This window comes from Notolepis coatsorum (assembly GCF_963971535.1).
Source record: "Notolepis coatsorum genome assembly, chromosome: 4".
NCBI classification, from domain to species: domain Eukaryota; kingdom Metazoa; phylum Chordata; class Actinopteri; order Aulopiformes; family Paralepididae; genus Notolepis; species Notolepis coatsorum.
The window spans coordinates 20,711,460-20,728,959 of record NC_140168.1 but is presented as its reverse complement, the minus strand read 5'-3'; the positions used below and the strand labels follow the sequence as shown (position 1 = coordinate 20,728,959).

The 17,500-nt window shown below is 46.0% G+C and overlaps 1 protein-coding gene across 2 annotated transcripts in view; it reads left to right on the top strand.

Moving 5' to 3' along the window:
• LOC311226884 (uncharacterized protein) overlaps positions 1 to 17,500 on the top strand; it is a 107,126-nt gene that overhangs the window by 54,092 nt on the left and 35,534 nt on the right. For both annotated transcript variants that reach the window (XM_084312338.1, XM_084312339.1), the window contains exons 4-5: positions 8,168 to 8,331; positions 13,644 to 13,752. In XM_084312338.1, coding sequence (XP_084168464.1) covers positions 8,168 to 8,331; positions 13,644 to 13,752 — 273 coding nt within the window. The remainder of the gene's footprint in view (positions 1 to 8,167; positions 8,332 to 13,643; positions 13,753 to 17,500) is intronic.

The window sequence follows — 17,500 nt, the reverse complement described above, 5'->3', positions numbered from 1 at the left end:
GCGTTGGTGACGAGCTCAATGTCCGATGCGCCACCCAGCCGCCTGCATCAAAACGATCTCATATGTACTGACCTTGGCTGAAGCGTGTTGGACTCCACTTTTGGAAATTGAGAGATCAAACAAGAGTCTCCATATGGACCCCCCCCCCCGCCATTTATAACATGCCAATTTCTCGAGTCGTCACAGGACCCAGTCACACAGATGCCGGTGGCTGAGCGCCAATCGGTCATTCGTTATGGTACTAGAGACGTGGTGTGCGGCGTGGGAGGAAGACTGCTGGTGGGGTGGTGGTGGTGGTGGTGGTGGAGAGGGGCATTAAGAGACCTTAACGTTAGTGCCGGACCTCCACACACACACACACACACACACACACACACACACACACACACACACACACACACACACACACACGCGCGCACGCACGCACGCACGCACGCACGCACGCACGCACGCACACACACTCTTAACACACTCCAGACCGCCTCTGGATCAGAGCCAGGTTCTGCATATATAGCTGAATGCTGAGACGCAGCAACCCATTGAAGGTAAAGAGGGAAGAGGAAAAAGACAGGTTGCCATGGCGACGGGGCTCCCAGTGCCGCAGGGCCCTCCGTGATTGGCTGAGGATAAGCAGCGTACACTACATAGGACGGGGCTCCACAAAAAAAGGAGACAGTCTGAGCGGCCACTGTAGCTCAATCGGAACAGGGTCGTCCCACCGCAGCCGTGGGAAACACATACAAAATAATAATAATAATACATTATATTTGGTGGCGCCTTTCACGACACCCACGGTCACCTTACAGATCGTAGGAAAAAAACACAGCAAGGCAGTTAAAAGTCAAGGTTAAAAAATAAAACAAACAGGAAGTATAAAAAACAGTGAAGTTAAAATAACAAACAAACACACAGCAGGGGGTATAGGACAGTGACGGAGGTTATCTTCCTGTCATGTTGTTCCTTTCGTCACAGTGTTGGCGATTGTTGCTGAGAACACCCCGTTTTACATCTGATTCGCACCACGGTGTCAAACTGTCAAAGTGAATACGTTTATATACGTTTACGTGAATACTTCATCAACGTAGGAGCGACAGCGTTTTTGGTTAACCGTCTGTAGTGTGGTAGTGAAAGGGTTACTAGTGAAAGGGTTAACCTTCTGTAGTGTGGTAGTGAAAGGGTTAACCGTCTGTAGTGTTGTAGTGAAAGGGCTACTAGTGAAAGGGTTAACCCGTTGTCGTGTGGTAGTGAAAGGGTTAACCCGTTGTCGTGTGGCAGTGAAAGGGTTAACCTTCTGTATTGTCGCCGTGAAAGGGTTAACCCGTTGGTAGTGTGGTTGTAGTGAAAGGGTTAATATAGTCCCAACACTCTTTCTTTAAATAATAACACGGCTTAATATATTGTTACTCAGCTGAAAGAGTTGTACCCTTCCCTGCTGACTTGTCGACGTACAGAACTTGTAAGTCGCTTTGGATGAAAGCCGCGTCAGCGTACAATGACTAAATGTAAAATGTAAATGTAATACGCATGGGAGATAAACTGGCTTTATGGCACTCTTCTTTTGAAGACAGAGATTTAACCAAGATCCCGTTCCTCTTCTCTCCCCACAGATGGCGCAACCTCCGAGCAGCGACAGAAACAAGCCAAGGAGAGGAGGGAGGAGAGGGCCAAATATATTGGTGAGCCCACAGGGGTGTTGGTGTTATGGGCCCCTAACAATGTGTTATGGGCCCCTAACAGTGTGTTATGGCCCCTAACAGTGTGTTATGGCCCCTAAGGATGCATGAGACAAAAATATATCGACACTAACCCCGTTTCACACAGTCCTCCTGTTCTATTCTATTCTATTGATTCTATTCTATTCTCTTCTATCATGTTAGATTCTATTTGATTATTTTCTATCATATTATGTTCTATTCTATTCTATCTTTAACCTGTTGCCAACGTCTTCTCATGTCTAATTCTCTGAGACAAAATATAAATCGACACTAACCCCGTTTCACACAGTCCTCCTGTTCTATTCTATTCTATTCTATTCTATTCTATTCTATTCTATTCTATTCTATTGATTCTATTCTCTTCTCTTCTAATATTATTAGATTATATTGATCCTATTCTATTCTACAATTTTCTATCAGATTCTATTCTATCTTTGACCAGTTTTCAACGTCTTCTCGTGTCTAATTCTCTGGTGGTCGGTTGTTGACACTTGTTGTTGTGTTCCCCTTGCATGGCTTCAGAACAGCAAACTCAGCTGCAAGGTAAGGCCTTCCACTAAAAGCACACGCAGCACACGCAGCAGTCATGCAGCACGTCACGCCAAGTCACCCTTTCTTTCTCGTCCCCATCCGCCGTGCCCTAAACAATCGCTTACCCTTTTTCCTTTCTTCCGTGAATCAATATGTTTAGTTTTTTGCGTTTTTTTTTGCCCATCATTCAGTGTTGAAGCCATGTGAAGTTGAACCCTGGAATTCTTTTAAATGTCACCTTTTCATGGATACAAACTTAAAGCTGCACCGTGTTGTTTTAAAAAAAATATGTTTACTCTATCTTTTCCCCCCTTTTTCTTTTTCCATCTTTCTCCCTTCCCAATGTTAGTCGTTATGCCAATTCCCAATCCCCTACCTGGTCGTTTGCGTGCTCTGCCCCCTACCGTCGGTCTGGGAGGGCGGAGACTATCACACATGCTTCCTCCGACACATGTGTAGCCAATCCACCACTTCTTTTCACCTGGCAGCGCAGACTCTCACTGGGGGAGTGTAACATGTGGAAGGTCACACTACCTCTCCCAGGACCCGACCTTGCTGTGCAGGCGCCCCGACCGATCTGTAGGAGTCGCTGTTTTACAACGACCAGGACCCACCCTCGCCGGCTTCCCACCCGCTAACACTGCCAATTGTGTCAGTATGGACGGTCGGCCAAGCCGGAGGCACCGCAGCTGGATTCGATCCCACTGTCTCTGCGGTGGTAGACAGCCGCTTAGTCCGCTGCGCTACCCGGCTGCCCTCACCGTGTCGTTTTAGGGAAGAAAAGAAAACGACCTCTACAATAGTTAGTAACAAATGCTCTATGTTTTTTTCTAATCTCAACCACAAATTCCCCAAAACAACGCCTTGAAACAACGTGGGCCAACAAAACTACATGGTGCTGCTTTAATCGCTTACTCATGTCATCTCCATCTTAACACAACATCTTTTTCACCCGTCTTAGCATGTACGACGTGTTTCCTCCTTCTTTGTTATATTCAATAACATTATTTGAATGACAGATCTTAGATTAAAAAATACCTCATTGTCTTTCTTGTGAAAATACTGTGTTAGCCAGGAGACATTAGGAGACGTAATGTTCCTCTCTACAGTCACAGATCGTTATCTCAAACCTTTGGCACCAAACCTCTTTCCCCCTGTGCTCTTGGGCCAAAGCGCGAGCAGCTAATCGGAGTACATCTCGGTGGGCGTCTCTTTCCTGCCCGGGACGTCCCACTGTGCCCCGAGGCCCCGGGTGTGAATAATGGCTGGTCATTACCATGAACCGAGACTCTTTACACAGATTACATTTAATTACTTCTTTCATTAGCGCCGTTAAAATCGGCCACGCTGTTGTTTAAGTAGCCAGATTTTTCTGCCGTCTTTCGCTGATAGCAAAGCTTTGTCCAGCTTCGGTTGTCGCAGTGAGATAAGTGGAGTCGCCCGTGGTTTGTTCCGTTCTGTGCACATTTAAACCATGAGCCCCACTAGAACGTCATGGTTTCATCCACGGACGGGTCAATTAGCTGACAATTAACGATAATTCTGATGATATGCAGAAGGAGGAATATTATGGTCTTTATAGTTGTGTCTAAAACAACAAATAGGGTTGAACGTGATTTTAGAATCAGGTTTCTGCTGTTATGAAAGAGAAGTGCTATACGTGCATTATGTTCCAAGTGATAAGATAAGTCACATGTTCTGGAGCATAAACCCAATGTATTTCTCATAGAGTAATGCAGTAGCTTTGTTACTGTAGATGAGGTATAGACTATAGATATTGTGCTTCTATTACTTATTCATGAAGAAGTGAATAACCTATAAACATCCAATTGGCTAATCAGCATCCATACAGCGCTTTTCTATTGGCTTTTCTAAACAGCTTCCTACCACATGTTATATCTCAGAAGACTAATAATGATAATAGCAATAATAATAACAATAATAATAATAAGCTATATCCTGACATTTCATACCATGCATCCTCATCCCATGTAACTCCTTGCTTCAATCCCTGCTAATCTGTTCACGGTGTTGTGAACTCAGGTTCAAAGTGTCGCCGGTTGGGGTGGGAGAAATAAATCGATACAGCATAGTATCGCGATACTTTGCGTGGCAATATATCGTATAGTGGCCGACGCACAAAGTATTGATCCTTTTTTTTGTGCGGCAATACAAATGATTGAAGTGAGATAAACAGACTGAAAACGTTATGTTGTTAGATAAAACATGTAAGTTCCAATGTTGATTACCCAAAGGTAAAGAGGCAACATGCTTTAAGGCCACTAGGCCCAGACATCAGCATAAGATAAGATAAGATAAGATAAGATAAGATAAGATAAGATAAGATAAGATCAGATATTCCTGGATCCCCTTGGGGAAATTCGGGCATCATAGCAGCATGGGGGAGGGGGGAGGGGGGGTACAGGTATGGGCAGGTAGAAAGACATAAATACAGGCAATACAATTATAGTACAGTAGAAAAGTAAAAATAGGCAGTGTAAACAATATAATTTACTCTGAATATACACATCTGAGCAAGTAGGACTAGGCAATGTGATCAAAGGTGCAGGTGAGGGTCTGTATGCTCTATCAGTTATATTATACATTACAATAAACACTAGAATCTAAATATATACTATGAGTATGTTCATGTGACATTATGGCCAGAATAAACTGGTGAAATTGAGAGTCAGTCAGTTTTGTCCTGAAGATCTCTGTGTCTGCTGCATTGGAACTCATATGATTTAGGTTTAGCACCACAAGCAACACACTGGGAAGGTGCATCATCTCAAACATTCAACTAGTTAAAACTCATGTTATGTATATATATATATTAATAATAATAATAATAATAATAATAATAATAATAATAATAATAATAATAATAATAATAATAATAATAATAATAATAATAATAATAATAATAATAATAATAATAATAATAATAATAATAATAATAATAATAATAATAATAATAATAATAATAATAATAATAATAATAATAATACTAATAATAATAATAATAATAATAATAATAATAATAATAATAATAATAATAATAATAATAATAATAATACATTTCATTTGTAACGCACCATACATTCCTGAGAATCTCAGAGTGCTACAGAGTTAAAAGAATAAAATAAAAATAGATATATAAAAAAAAAAAAAGAACACATAGCAGAACAACATATGATAAGACATAAAAACGAATAAAAGGCCTTTCTAAAAAGGTAGGTCTTGAGTCCACGTTTAAAAGTGTCAACAGTTTGTGGTGCTCTGAGGTGGTTGGGGAGAGCATTCCACAGTCTGGGTGCGGCCGAGCAGAAGGCCCATGGTGTGCAGCTTAGTCCTGGGGGCTTTGAGGAGGTAGGCTGTGCCGGAGCTGTGTGAGGAGGACTGGGGGGGTGAGGAGTTCCTTGAGGTAGGCAGGGGGGCACCACCGTGCAATATTATTATTGCAGATGTTGACAACATCTTCAGTCATGATTTGCAAGTTGAAAAAAGTAATAAATTGCAATATGTCGCAATATTACAATATATTGCAAATTCGCAATACTATGGTATCGTTGAGCACTGTGATCATTTAGCCTCTGGTGATTCCCAGCCCTGGTCTCCTGGCCGCGCTTAGACACACATGTTGTTGCTGTGGAAGGAGGAGGCCTGGAAAACAGGAAATGCCACATGCGACTTCCTCAAGGGACGAGAGAGGGCCAGCTAGCATATGAGAGGGGGAGAGAGAGAGGGAGAGAGAGGGCCCATATAGCACTAGAGAGAGAGAGAGAGAGAGATGGCCCAGATAGCACTAGAGAGAGAGGGGAGGGGGGGCTAGCACGAGAGGGAGAGAGAGATGGAGAGAGAGAGAGAGAGAGAGAGAGAGAGAGAGGGGGGGGGCAGCTAATACTAGAGAGAGAGAGAGAGAGGGCCCAGCTAGCACTAGAGTGAGAGAGAGAGAGAGAGAGAGAGAGAGAGAGAGAGAGAGAGAGAGAGAGAGAGAGAGGGCCCAGCTAGCATGAGAGAGAAAAGAGAGAGAAGAGGGGGGGGGGGCCCAAGCTAGCACGAGAGAGAGAGAGAGAGAGAGAGAGAGAGAGAGAGAGAGAGAGAGGGGAGAGACGGCCGCAGCTAGCACGAGAGAGAGAGAGAGGGGGGGACAGCTAGTACTAGAGAGAGAGAGAGAGGGCCCAGCTAGCACTAGAGTGAGAGAGAGAGAGAGAGAGAGAGAGAGGGCCCAGCTAGCATGAGAGAGAAAAAGAGAGAGAGAGGGGGGGGGGCCCAGCTAGCACGAGAGAGAGAGAGAGAGAGAGAGAGAGAGAGAGAGAGAGAGAGAGAGAGAGAGAGAGAGAGAGAGAGAGAGAGAGGGAGAGACGGCCCAGCTAGCACGAGAGAGAGAGGGGGGGGGAGAGACGGCCCAGCTAGCACTAGAGTGAGGGAGAGAGAGAGGGCCGAGCTAGCATGAGAGAGAAAGAGAGAGAGAGAGGGCCCAGCTAGCACTAGAGAGAGAGAGAGAGAGAGAGAGAGAGAGAGAGAGAGAGAGAGAGAGAGGGCAACGCGGCTGCTGTGTTATACGGCATGCTTGGAGTTTAAACAGAAAACAGCCTTTTAATTGCCGTCAGATATGAGGCGGAGGAGAGGAGTCTGGTGTGAACGCAGGGATCTTCTGGAGGCTGCTGTAAAACACAGCGGGGGTGACGCTCTGACTCAGGGAGAGGATAACAACACGGAGTGTGTGACTCTGACTCAGGGAGAGGATAACAACACGATGAACGCGGCGTGTGGGACTCCCTGTTTTTTCCTGCCACGTTCCAGTCCCCGCTGATAAAAGCGCTAAGCAGCTCAGAATAGTAGGCTTCAGACGATTTCGTTGTCTTGTCACATCAGAAGAACTGGGAGCTGGGTATCAATTAGGTAGAGATGAATGAGTTAGCGTGTGTACAGAGTCACAAAGGGACGTGTGTGTGTGTGTGTGTGTGTGTGTGTGTGTGTGTGTGTGTGTGTGTGTGTGTGTGTGTGTGTGTGTGTGTGTGTGTGTGTGTGTGTGTGTGTGTGTGTGTGTGTGTGTGTGTGTGTGTGTGTGTGTGTGTGTGTGTGTGTGTGCGCGTGTGTGTGTGTGTGTGCGTGCGTGCGTGCGTGCGTGCGTGCGTGCGTGCGTGCGTGCGTGCGTGAGAAGCGTCATTCAAGATTGTATTTTTATTATGGCCCTATGACAGTGATGGCAAACCTTCACGGAAGGACCTGACGGCTAAATTGACTGTAGGAATTTCATTTCATTTCATTTCAAACCTTTATTTAAACTCGAAAGGCAACTGAGGTTTCCCTCATTTACAGACGTGTAAGGATAACAATCAATTAAAACATGATTGACAAATGTTGGAGATCAAGGTAAAAATTGTATCCCCCAAATATAAATGCAATATATTATACACTGACGAAAATAATAATAATAATAATATATTTTATTTGTAGTGCACTTTACATTTCACAATGAAATCTCAGAGTGCTACAGGTTAAAAACAAAGCAAAGATAAAATAAATACTTTTTTTTATATAAAGATTAAAAGCAACAGATAAAATAGGCAAAGCTAGGGGCAATTCCCGATACACAAAACAAAGACAAAGTGGAATTAGCCAAAGGCTCTATTAAGATAAGATAAGATAAGATATTCCTTTATTGATCCCCTTGGGGAAATTCCGGGATCGTTAAAGAGGAGGGTTTAAAAATGTCCACCACAGAAGGATGAACAAGTTACAGACATGCAGGAGAACCCTCAGTGACCTCTCTCTTTCTCTCTCTCTCTCTCTCTCTCTCTCTCTCTCTCTCTCTCTCTCTCTCTCTCTCTCTCTCTCTCTCTCGCTCTCTCTCTCTCTCTCTCTCTCCCCCCCCTCTCTCTCTCCCTCTCACCCTCTCTCTCCGCGCTGCGTAGCGGCTAAGAAGACCCAGTGGCTGGAGAAGGAGGAGAAGGCGCGGCGCCTGCGGGACAGTCAGCTGGAGGACCGCAGGAGGAAGCTGGAGGACCAGAGGCTGAAGACCGAGAAGCGCAGATCCCTGCTGGAGGAGAAGCAGAGACAGAAACTAGAGAAGAACAAGGTGAGTTGAACCCTTTCAGGTGTAGGCAGGGAGTCGGGGGTGCGGAGAGAGAAGTCTTATTAAAGTATGATAACGTTGTGTTACATTTACATTTTACATTTAGTCATTTAGTCATTTAGCTGACACTTTTATCCAAATGCGTGCGCGTAATTACTAGCGATTTTCAGTGATGGTCAACATTTTAGACCAATTTTTGAACATTTGACACTACAACAGACGGCAAACCTGAACACCAACATGTGGACAGTTCACACACGAGATGTAGCAGGTTTTTCCCTAATCAGAAAGACGATTTATTGAGAGACGCAGCCGGTAGCAGCAAGGCACTTGAACTTTATAGTGTGCACCGCGCACAGGATCGTAAAACAGATGCGGAGTTAACAGAGACTAAACGGATTAAAACTGAAGACGTGAATAATCATAGGCTTCTAACAGGCTTCTAACAACGCTGCACACAACGGAAACTGCTGTCCGTGGTGCTGAAACATTTCAGTACTAAGACAGTGACGTCGGGCGCGCCAGCCGCCAGCAGTACATACTACTGTGACTAAGACCAAGCAAGTGAGCATGCATGGCGCAGGAGAGATAATAATAATAAACACATGTGCCTTAACCCTTTCACTGCCACACTACCAAAGGGTTAACCCTTTCACTGCGACGATACAGAAGGTTAACCCTTTCACTGCCACACGACAAAGGGTTAACCGTCTGTAGTGTGGTAGTGAAAGGTTAACCTTCTGTAGTGTGGTAGTGAAAGGTTAACCTTCTGTAGTGTGGTAGTGAAAGGGTCAATAAGACAGTAGAACACAGAAGGTGCTCAGGGGTGGTGGAAATAAACACCCTCATGAGAACATGGATGTCTATAGTGAGTCCAGAATCTCTTCTCTAGCTGCCAAAACACCCCGTAACGGTGATCCAGGCCTCGCACCAGTAGCCCCCTCACGGGCCAAGACCTTCACAGACCGAAAGGCTCCAAGACGGACTGTGTGCAGTCTTTCGGTCTTTGGCAACAGGTGGTGAGAGCAGCGCATTAACCTGTGTTTGTTTTAACGCTGCCAGTCTGTCGATGACCTCTGTGAGTGGATGGGACTTCTCATGCTCCCTAAAGGTTTCCCATGACTTTCACCAGTTGTTAAAAACCTCCTTTCACAAAACTCTCCCATCCCTGATCCTGTCTGCGCTGACAAGCTTCTTCTCTATAGCGGAGCAACACAGGAAGCACAGCGCCTCACCACTTTCTCTAAGACAAGACAGTGAAGCCATGTCGTCCACCGTTTTAACCGGCCCGAGTATCGGGTGAATGTTTCTTTTCCTTTTTTTAATCCACTTTTTCTCCTTATTTTTCTATTTTTTCTCCCATCCCAATTTCCTATCGCCAATTCTCCCCTTCAATTCTCCCCTCCCCTGTCTCGAACGTTGCTAGACTATGCCTCCCACTGGTCGGCTGTAGTGAGGATAGAAGCCTTGCATCACGTAGACAAGGAGGCAGCCTGTCGCATCTTTTCACCTGAACAGCGTGGACTCTCAGTGGCGAGGAGTAACGCGTGGGAGGCTCACGCTGCCCCCGATACTTCCTGTCTCTGCTGTGCAGGCGTCACCCAACCGACCTGTAGGAGTCGCTGTCCACAACGTCCAATCCCCACCCATCGACTTCCCACCCGCTACCTCTGCCAATTGAGATAGTATGACGACTGGCCCAAGCCGCAGGCAACGTTGACTCTGGGAGTCGAGACCGGAGTCTCTTGCATTGGTGACGAGCGCAATCTCCGCTACGCCACCCAGTCGCCCCCTGAATGTTTCTTTTCCAAAGCGACTGGCAGGGAATGCAAAGTCCTTGGGCAGGAAAAAGGCTCTTCACCGACTCCAACAGAGTTGTTGTTTGCTGCCTCCATAGAAGCACCATCCGGACGGACGGACGGACGGACGGACGGGGGGAGGGGCGACTTTGTTGACAACATTGACCTCGTTAGCTAACCTAGCTGCTGGTGCTGAGCCTCCAGTGTTCTCTCCTCCCGGTCGCTGGAGTGACAGGTGTCTGTGTGTCAGGGACTCTGAGTCAACTGGGTTTTTTTTGTTGTTTCGCTTCGGGGCCATTAAAGAAATCAGATATTCTTTGACTTTGAGACATCTGAGACATTGTTTGAGAAACAGTAGTAGTAAAACGTTACTGGTCAACCTCAAGCGTGATCCTTCGTGCCCAATCCACCCTGTGTGTGTACTGTGGATTGTGCGTCAGGTCTGGGTGTGTAGGCCTGTGTACGTTTTTATCTGGAACTCCCAGTGGCCAGTAGCCGTTTGTTTCATCACTGTCAGAATCTCTGGCGCTCAGAATGCTGTCTGACGTAAGAGATGTACACCTGAAAGGGTTAAATGGGAATTTATTGGCATTCTGGGCTGTTTAATTTGTCCTTTTTGTGGGGGTACTGCTGTAGAAAAACCTTCTCTTCCTCCTGACAAACGGCCATTGTTTTCAGTGTTTGGCGGCTACTTCACGCACCGGCCAGCCATTCTATGTCAGACATTTTGTTGAGAAACAGGATATGATGTAATCATCCCTCGTGCCATTCAGCTGTGTGGAGAAAGTTCACTTTATTTCTGAACTCTGCCTTTTGTCCCAGTGCCCAATCACACATGTTATTGACTGCTTGAGCGTCCACACCACTTAGAAGAAAAGACACTGCATGAGAATGAACCGTGTGAGGTCACAGCCATGGCCTCAGGCATTATGTTTTCGGGTTGTCTGTCCGTACATATGGCTGGTGGTCAAAGGTCAAATGTCAAAGTGACCTCATGTCTGTCCCATTCTCTCGTGAACGCGATATCTCAGGAACGCCTAGAGGGAAATTCTTCAAATTTGGCACAAATGTGCGGCTGGGTAGCGTAGAGGTCTAAGCACTCGCCTACCACTGCAGAGACTCTGGGGTCGAATCCAGCTGTCAGCGGTACCTCCGGCTTGGTCAGTCGTCCCTACGAACACAATTGGCAGTGTTCGCGGTTTGGGAAGCCGGTGGGGTATGAGTCCTGGTTATTGCAAACAGCGACTCCTACTGGTCGGTCGGGGCGCCTGTTCAGCAGGGAGGGGATCTGGGGGGGAAATAGCATGAACCTCTGCACGTGTTACATTCTCCCAGTGAAACTCCTCGCTGTCAGGTGAAAAGAAGCGGCTGGTGACTCCACATCGGAGTCATGTGAGGCATGTGATAGTCTACACCCTCCCCAGACCGATAGTAGGGCAATGCGTGCAACGGCCAGGAAGGGAATTGGCATAGTGACTAAATTGCTGGATGGGAGAATTTCTTTTATATAATTGGCACAAATGTCCACTCAGTACAGGCCACTACTTTCATTGGTCTGTCGTAGAGACTAGGGGTGGGCAAGATTTGGTATTGATCCAATACCAAGTAAATACAGGGCCAGTATTACCGATACTGCAGCTCATCTACTTTCGTGTGGTGGAGAGCAACGCGTCATCATTTATGAAGTGAATTGCAGTATTGTGGTCTATAGCTGTAAAACAACGCCAACTGGAGCTCCTCTTCTTCTCTGCCATCATCCAGCAGTGAGCTGAGTGACTGCATGGCGGTCACTCAGAGGAATGTAAGCTTCCTGACACTTTAATAAGTCCTGATGTCAAGACGTGACTCCTCATATCTATTGAACATCAGGCGTGTGTCACTGTTTTCGAGAAGATATCGTTCAAGTTACTTCTTTTTCCGATTTTTCTCCCATCCCACTGTTAGTCGTTATGCCAATTCCCAACCCCCTTCCTGGTTGTTGCGCACTTTCCCCTACTGTTGGTCCGAGAGGCCGGAGACTGTCACATGCTTTCCTCCGACGCATGTGCAGCCAGCCGGCAGCCAGCCTGGCCGTGCAGATTCTCACTGGGAGAGTGTAACGTGTGGGAGGCCGCACTACCTCTCACCAGATCCTACCTTTGCTGAGCAGGCGCCCTGACCGAACTGTAGGGGTCGCTGTCCACAACGCCCAGGACCCACCCACGGCTCCCCTCCCCCTAACTCAGCCAAACGAGTTAGTATAGCGATCAGCCCGAGCCAAGGCAATGCTGACTCTCCGGGAGTCGAGACCGCAGCCTCTTGCATTGGTGACGAGCACAATCTCCGCTACGCCACCTGACCGCCCCCTATAGATTATTAAAACCCAGAAAATCTTTTGTAAAATATGACCCAAATCATCATTATGACAGCATATTTGAAAAAAGGAAAAAAATACATTATGCAAATGAGCCATTGTGACTTCTGACTGAAAATTATAGAATGCAACATCAAATACATTTTCATTTAGTAATTTAGCTGAACGCTTTTATCCAAAGCGACTTTCAAGTTCTGTACAACAAGTCAGCAGGAAGGGTACAACTCTGGCAGCTAAGCAAGATTGTTTGTCAAACAGTGTTGAACTTGGGTGCTACAGTCTTGAGTGCATAGTAGTAAATACATATTAGCATAGTAGGTAGTAATATAGGCGAGGTAGATTCCTTAAGTGAATAATAGTAAAAGACAGTATGAAGGTTAGTATTCTTTTTTCTTCTTCTCCCAAATATGTGAGAACTGCCTGTACAGTGAGATGTGTGAGAGATGGATGATAACGTCAGAAGTATAGCAGGGGAGGAGGGGGAGGAGGGGAGGAGAGGGAGGAGGGGGAGGAGGGGAGGAGGGGAAGGAGGGGAGGAGGGGAAGGAGGGGGAGGAGGGGGAGGAGGGGGAGGGGCAGAGTGAGCATGAGCGAAGGATGCACAGCCACTATGATGTAACAGGAGTTATGGAGTCGTGTACTGAACGTAGAAACTGAAACTTAAAGGAACACCCCAACATTTTGGGAGATTAGCTTACAATCTTCTCCAGAGAGAGATAGAAGAAGATAGATACCAGTTTCCTCTCTGTGCATTCAGTAGAAAGCTATCTGGCTGCATGTTAGCCTAGCTTAGCACAATGAATGGAAGCGGACATGACCGGTTAGCCTAGGCTTTGTCCAACTAACACCTCTCCCGAAGGCTAACCGGTCATGTCCGCTTCCATTCATTGTGCTAAGCTAGGCTAACATGCAGCCAGATAGCTTTCTACTGAACGCACAGAGAGGAAACTGGTATCTATCTTCTTGTCTCTCTCTGGAGAAGACGGTAAGCTATTTCCCAAAATGTTGGCGTGTTCCTTTAAGTATCGATCTCATCGCGCAAGTATTGATCAATACCGCTACCAACGTTGGCATCGATACATGTTATTTTGTTATTTTTCTGGAACCAATGCACAATCAGAGTCTGTGTGTGTCGTGACTCACAGCGTTGTGTTCCCCTTGCAGGAGAGATACGAGTCGGCCATCAAGAGATCCACCAAGAAGACCTGGGCGGAGATCCGGCAGCAGAGATGGTCCTGGGCAGGGGGCCTCAACCAGACCTCCCGCCGGGAAAGTGAGTTGCACCGAGAAAACCTGTGACCCCGTGACCCCCACGAACTACGTAGAGTTCAACCGCTCTCATCTGATAGGACGCTTGAATACACACACGCAGGGGTGTAAAGTACTTGAGTAATTGTACTTTGTTACAATACTTAAGTACTGTTTTTGGGGATTTGTACTTTACTCGAGTATTATTAGGTTTGTATACTTGTACTTTTACTCAATTACATTTCAGAGAGAAAAAAATATACTTTTTACTCCTTACATTTAAAATGCAGACCTACAAAGTACAAAGTACAAATCTTGCAGGTCCAACTATATTAATTAGTGTATTTGTTTCTCTGGCCGAACTAACGTTAACGTTATTAATCCTGCGGCTGCACTTTATTTAAAAACAGCCAATCAAATCCCCATCAATGGAAAATTAACCCGCCCATACCCATACTGATTGGTCCTTGTGCAAGACTAGAAAGCGGGGATCTTTGATTAAACACCTGCTATCAGAAGAATAGACAGTCAGTTAGTACTTAAGTACATTTAAAAGTAGAAACTTTTAGACTTTTACTCAAGTGTGTTTTTAGCCAGATACTCTGACTTTTACTTGAGTACGATTTTGAGACGGTACCCATACTTCACTTAAGTGTAATTTCTGGGCACTTTTTACACCCCTGCATACACGATATACTCGAATTTGTCAAGACGCCACAGACATACGCTTCTCCGTATCAAGTAGAGCAAGGGGGGAAAATGTGTGATTCATCAGTGTAGCTGACGCACTTCAAGGAAATGGCTGAACTACTCGCTTGGGGTTTGTTGTTCTGTGGGTGGGGTGCCTGGGGCAAGTGACTCATTCAAAAGTCCTGTTTTTACCCCCTTGCAGTACCTCAGTGAAGTGATGTGTTGGTCTCGAACGAAGCGGCTCTTAGAGCCGACTCTTTAAAGTGAGCGGCGACGGGAGCCCGCTCTTGATTTGGAGCCGATTCGTTTTTTTCTGTTAAAGCTAAGCTAAGCTAACATTTGATATAATGTATGTTTTTTTTTTCATTAATAATTCATTTTACACATCATTTTACATACATTTTGGTAATAAATTAATCAAGCAACTAAAAATAGCCAGAACTCCCATCACTGCCTCAGTGAAGGTCACAGTATTTTCACTTACTTTGGGTAAATATTGCCCCTGAGCACTCAGCACTATTACAATTGTCATATTCTAGACTTGTTAATACTCCTTTTTTTCCCCCTCAATTCACGTTTGCTCAGTAAAGAAGACCACCACAAGGCAGTGTGGGCTGGTCGGGGGAAAGGTCGTCGTTTCATTAGATGGGTTGTGTGAGCCAGAAGGTCTGGAGGTTACCAGAGAGCTGTGATTCTAGACCCTTCTGTCCAGCACACTGCCAAAGTCACAGAGTGACACCTGCTTGTGACTTTCTGAGTGTGATCCACGGGAGGGTCAAAAGACCCCTCTCTTCTCACAAGTGTGAATATGATTGAATGCGTGCGAGTACGACTCGAGTGCCGCGTGTGTATGTGCGAGCGTGTGTGTGCGTGCGTGTGTGTGGTTGTAAATGTGTGGGTTTTGGGTCTGCTTATATCAGAAGGACGGGTTTCCACTCGTAAAGAAGTAGTTACTTGAATTCGGTGTGTTATGTTACTCTACCTTCTCTCTCAGCTTCCACTTTCTAAAGCCCCCCCCCCCCTCCTCCCACCACCCCCTCCCCTCTCTATCATTCCACAGCTTGGGGCTGCCCGACCCGGACTCGCCTCCCAGTGTAGAATTTACATTCAACCGTTAATAGCGACTGCTATCGAGAAGTCGCTTTGAACCTCAAGCGGAAAAGCGCTGACAACAGTGCATGACTCAGAGAGTCCCTCTCTCTCTCTCTCTCAGCGTTCATCGCCAATACCCCCCCCCCCTCCCCCATCCTCCCCCCTTCTCTCAAACCCTTACCCCATTCCCCATCCCTCCCTCCGATCTGTTTTTTTTGGTTCTGTCGTCGTCTCTGGGTGGCCTGCTGCCTGCCTGCCTGTGCTTGGTGACTGGTCATGAACACTCCCCCCCCACCCACACCCCCTCTCACCGTCTCGTGTGCATCGTGTACCTTTTATTTCTTTTTTTATTACGTTGTCGGTCGTTGTTGGTTTACATTTCTTTCTCTATGCATTTTCAATCAGCCCCCCCCCCTGCAACATCAACAAACCATATTTTGTGATGCCTTGGTACCATGTTACAAGTTCATTGGTTTACACGTCTGTCACATCTCCTCACCATTCTCATTTTTCCATTCTTTGGTTGTCCCTCCACTTCACTGTTGGTGGTATGCTGGTGTTTGGTGGTGGTGGTGGTGGTGGCGGTGGTGGTGATGGATATTATAACTTAATGTAACTTGCGACTTGATTAACCCTTTACTATCACACTACCGTGTGATAGTAAAGGGATAACATTCTGTAGTGTGGCAGTGAAAGGGTTAACCTGCTGTTGTGTGGCAGTGAAAGGGTTAACCTTCGTGTATTGTCACAGTGAAAGGGTTAACCCTTTGGTAGTGCGGGGCAGTGAAAGGGTTAAGTACAACAAGGAGATGAGCTAGATATACAGAGTTATGAGTACTATTTTATACCCGTTGCACGCACTATTTGCAAACCTTTTCCTTTATTTATACACACTAGTGCTATTGAGATTAGACACCTCTTGCACGGGGCAAATAGTATACACTATAAACCTACATATAATCCTACACCGTCACTTGATCTTCAGACATAACAACGACTCATTTCATCACACTCAATCACCCACAGTGCAATCAGCAGTGTTGACTTATCGATCCGCCCTCCGTAATAGCGAGCGATTACATGATCAGTAATGGAGATCCTGTGACACGGCAGGAAGGGGGAAGCGAATGAACAGGACGTTCGACCAGCAGAACCATTTCTGTCTGGGATTTTTTTTTTTTTTTTTACCATCCAATCGATAGAGCAGCTAGTGCTCCTGGCCTTGGGGGGAGTCATGCAGGACAGTCTGCCTGTAAAAGTCAGATGGCTTTTAATAGGCAGGCTGACGGAGGCGTATATAACCGCGGCCAGGTGAACACAGTAGATCATGAGGCAGCAGCGCGGGGCCTGCCAGCTCACTGCCGCATTGGAGGACGAGGAGGCGGGGGGGGGCTCTGTGTTGCTTAGCAACACAGGGGGTAGTTAGGTTATCAGCCAGTCATAAAACATTGTGGAATATTATCCGTCCCGAAACACAGCGAAGGGTGACCTCCGCTTTGTTATATAAGACGAGCGCCAGTGGTTGATATGGTGAAAGATTTCACTATAAAATAATCTCGATGATGCTGTTATGATTGCACTATTGTTATATGTACATTATGTTTGCATCATGCATACCGCTTGGTGTATATATTCTACAGGATAATCCCACAGTTATCCTGTATGAGGACATATCAGAGGACCATGCTGTGTGTGTCTCCTCCATTTCATTGCTTCCGCTCTGCCATCACTGCCCACCAAAAAAAAAAGACCTGCGTGCCGTTTTCTGTCGTGTGGCACATTGTGACCGACTGACCCCGGTCAACCGAGTCCCATCTTGATTGAAGCCATGCGGCAGATAAAAAGCACTTCACAGAAAGAAGCTTTTTATAGAACTGCGCTCATCATCATGCACAACACAACTGCGTCCCGGTCTATCTTTCTTTTTGTTCTGCGTACGTACATTGTGTACATTTCTGTTGTAGTCCGCCCCCAGTCTGCCTCTGTGAACG